Source organism: Seriola lalandi, unplaced genomic scaffold (genome assembly GCF_002814215.2).
Source record: "Seriola lalandi dorsalis isolate HSWRI2012SDOR001 ecotype SW California unplaced genomic scaffold, Sedor1 jcf7180001973535, whole genome shotgun sequence".
Classification (NCBI taxonomy): domain Eukaryota; kingdom Metazoa; phylum Chordata; class Actinopteri; order Carangiformes; family Carangidae; genus Seriola; species Seriola lalandi.
Window position 1 is genome coordinate 1 of NW_019444201.1, and position 2,734 is coordinate 2,734.

General features: G+C 44.3%; 1 protein-coding gene across 1 annotated transcript; it reads left to right on the forward strand.

The window, feature by feature from the left end:
- The first annotated feature begins 8 nt into the window (after positions 1 to 8).
- Positions 9 to 2,693, forward strand: LOC111652303 (E3 ubiquitin-protein ligase NEDD4-like). Its single transcript, XM_023402530.2, has 6 exons — positions 9 to 157; positions 1,212 to 1,376; positions 1,528 to 1,611; positions 1,770 to 1,889; positions 2,021 to 2,230; positions 2,546 to 2,693. Exons 1-6 carry the CDS (start codon positions 53 to 55, stop codon positions 2,651 to 2,653), a joined length of 792 nt encoding a protein of 263 aa, XP_023258298.1. The 5' UTR covers positions 9 to 52; the 3' UTR covers positions 2,654 to 2,693.
- The last annotated feature ends 41 nt before the right edge of the window (positions 2,694 to 2,734 follow it).

The following is a 2,734-nucleotide window of genomic DNA, read 5'->3' on the forward strand; positions in this document are numbered from 1 at the left end:
TGTGTGTGTGTGTGTGTGTGTGTGTGTCCTAAACAGGGACAGTGATTTGGAGATGCAAAGAAGACAGAACAATAACACAGATGTGGAGCATGCGTTTATTACACGCAGACAGATCTCAGATCCCGATGAAAACACCGCGCAGCAAGAGTCTCCTGAGGTTAGTGTACTTCTTTTTTTTTTTAATTTGCATTTGCATGCCTTTCACTGTGTCCTGCTTGTCCAGCATTATTGTTGAGACCTACCTGTTTAGTGTCATTCAGCTCATTGTTCTAATTTTGCAGCCACTGTGTTGCTCTGTTTGACCACTACCTGCACAGCACCAAACAGCAGACAGACACATTTAGCAACTTTCTGGTGAACATAGTGGATTATTTAATGGCTAAAGAGATATTTCCCTCAGGACTTGGTGAAGACAAAAAAACACAGCTAAAGGAGAGGAGAGTGAATATTTGACTTCAGCAGGTTAAGAATATCACACAGCCTGTCCACAACACTGTTTTTAAAAATGCTTATTAGGTGACTGTGTGAGGAATGGGGGGAAGTTTGTTCTGTTAGCTGTGAAGATGCCATGTTGTAGTACTGTACTACAAAGCTCAACAACGTAACAACTGTAGTGATGCACACAACGAGGTTAACAACTCGGTAACTCAACCCAGGTTTTCCCAAGTGCATTCACACAAAAGGGGCAGTGTTTGCAGCAATAATGAGGGTCAGTCATATAAAAAAATTGACGGGGAAAGCCAGAGGGGCTCCAGCCTCAGAACACCCTCCCACGATTCATGCACTACGCTCCATGGGATCTTCTACGAGTGGCGATGCAATTTTCCAAGAGAACTGATTGGTCAGTTGGCTTTGGTTTTATTCAGGTTGATCTGTTATCTCGAACATACCCTGCTCTAGAGTGGGCTAGGTGTGCAGCACTTAAGTTACCATGGTGATTTACCCTGGTAAGAAGTGAAGCACCGTCATAACCCTGAAAACCCAGGATTAAAAATGTTACCTTGCCAACCCTGAATTCTGCATCGTAGTACAGGCTTCTGGGATCTTGAGCATAAGCACTTGAGGAAAACAACTTTCATCGGCTCTAAACAAACTAACTCGTAGGTTTACTATAAAGCAGAACTCACAGTCTTACACTGCTTTCATAAACTGGTTAATTTGTCATTGACCTTGAATCACCCTCCGAGTGTGTCTTCTCTCTCATCTTGTAGAGCTGGGAGATCATTACAGAGGACGAGTCCACGATGTACCACAGTAATAACCAACCCATATCACCTTCAGCCCACACGCCTGTGGAGTTCCACTCCTTCTGTGGCGACCTGAGAAACATGCAAGTTTCAGGGGCCACAGCTAGCGAGCAGAGCACCTCCCAGACGGTGAGTCATGTTGTGTACAGCATAAGGTTCTGGTTTAGAGGAAGAGAGACTTGTAATGAGATTAATATGAACCATGAGCTTTCACGGAGAGTGGAAAGTATATTCGCATTAATGGCCAAGTTATGATTGTTGTCTTTCACATCTGCTACAGGATCGCGCTAGTAATTCAAGCCATTCCAGTCTCAGAGGAAGTGCCCAGACTCCAGCCAGAGAGGAACATCCTGTTAATACTGTGGTGAGTCTCACCAATCACTCCTTCCTACATTCTGTCTTTCATCACAAAGTTGCTGTTTCAGTGTAGAGACATCAGTGTTCAAGATTCACAGGTATATTCTTTGATTGTGAAATGTAATGAGCTTGAGGTTTGATCACAATTTTTATGTCATTCAATAGCTGTTTCCAACCTCAACTGGGCTGCCTTCAGGCTGGGAGGAGAAGCGGGACAATAAAGGAAGGCGCTACTACATCAACCACATTAGTCGAGCCACAACATGGACACGACCTCTCATTCAGGTACACACTGGGCTTTTTCAGTATACTGATGTATACTGACATTTTGCATGGCAAGTTTTACAAACTAATTCCTTCATGATTTAACTAAAATCCTAAAATGGCTACTTATTGGTGTATTTTTTCTTGGACAGCAACCCTCAGCTCTAACAGCAGTACAGAGTGGTGCAGGTTTATCCCAAAGCCCCACACCAGCCCAAACGATTGTGTCCCCCGAGGCGTCTCCTCAGCACACCCCAAGCCCTGAGGTCACATCAGGCTTCTTGCCGGCTGGTTGGGAGGTTCGCAGTGCTCCCAATGGAAGACCCTTTTTCATCGACCACAACACAAAGACAACTACCTGGGTGAGAAAGCAGCACACAAGAGGGCTTCTAGTGTACTTTTATGCCCAGGTGGTGACGGCTCTTTCGGGGGTGCAGTTCCTCTAATGGCCACTAGAGGCTGTCTTCAAGAATGTCAATAGAAAAACTTCCAAGTTCTCGAAACAGATGCAAAGCCAGTAGTTTTTTATTTACACAACAAGAAAGAGTCCCAGTTAACTTAGCTGAACTTAAAAATATGTGGAAAACAGAGTCCCTATCAGTATCTCTGTTTTCTATTTCTTGTCTGTGCATTTCCTGTTTGACTGAAACAAAGGCTGTCTTGTTTTCCCTGAACAGGAAGATCCCAGGCTAAAGATTCCTGTACAGATGCGAAGGAGACCCTCACTTGACCCTGCTGATCTCGGCGCTCTGCCAGTAGGTTCATCAGTTACAGGACATCCTTAACCAATCAATTGAAAAGCATTTATTAAATTTAGGCTTTAGATCTCAGGCAAGTCGTAAATGGTGCCTTAATGTGCTCTGCGT

Excerpts from the sequence above, each read along its gene's own strand:
- LOC111652303 (XM_023402530.2), top strand. The coding sequence starts at position 53 with ATGCAAAGAAGACAGAACAATAACACAGATGTGGAGCATGCGTTTATT. Across the intron at positions 1,612-1,769 it reads AACATCCTGTTAATACTGTG|CTGTTTCCAACCTCAACTGG; the intron begins GTGAGTCTCACC and ends GTCATTCAATAG. Across the intron at positions 1,890-2,020 it reads GGACACGACCTCTCATTCAG|CAACCCTCAGCTCTAACAGC; the intron begins GTACACACTGGG and ends TTTCTTGGACAG.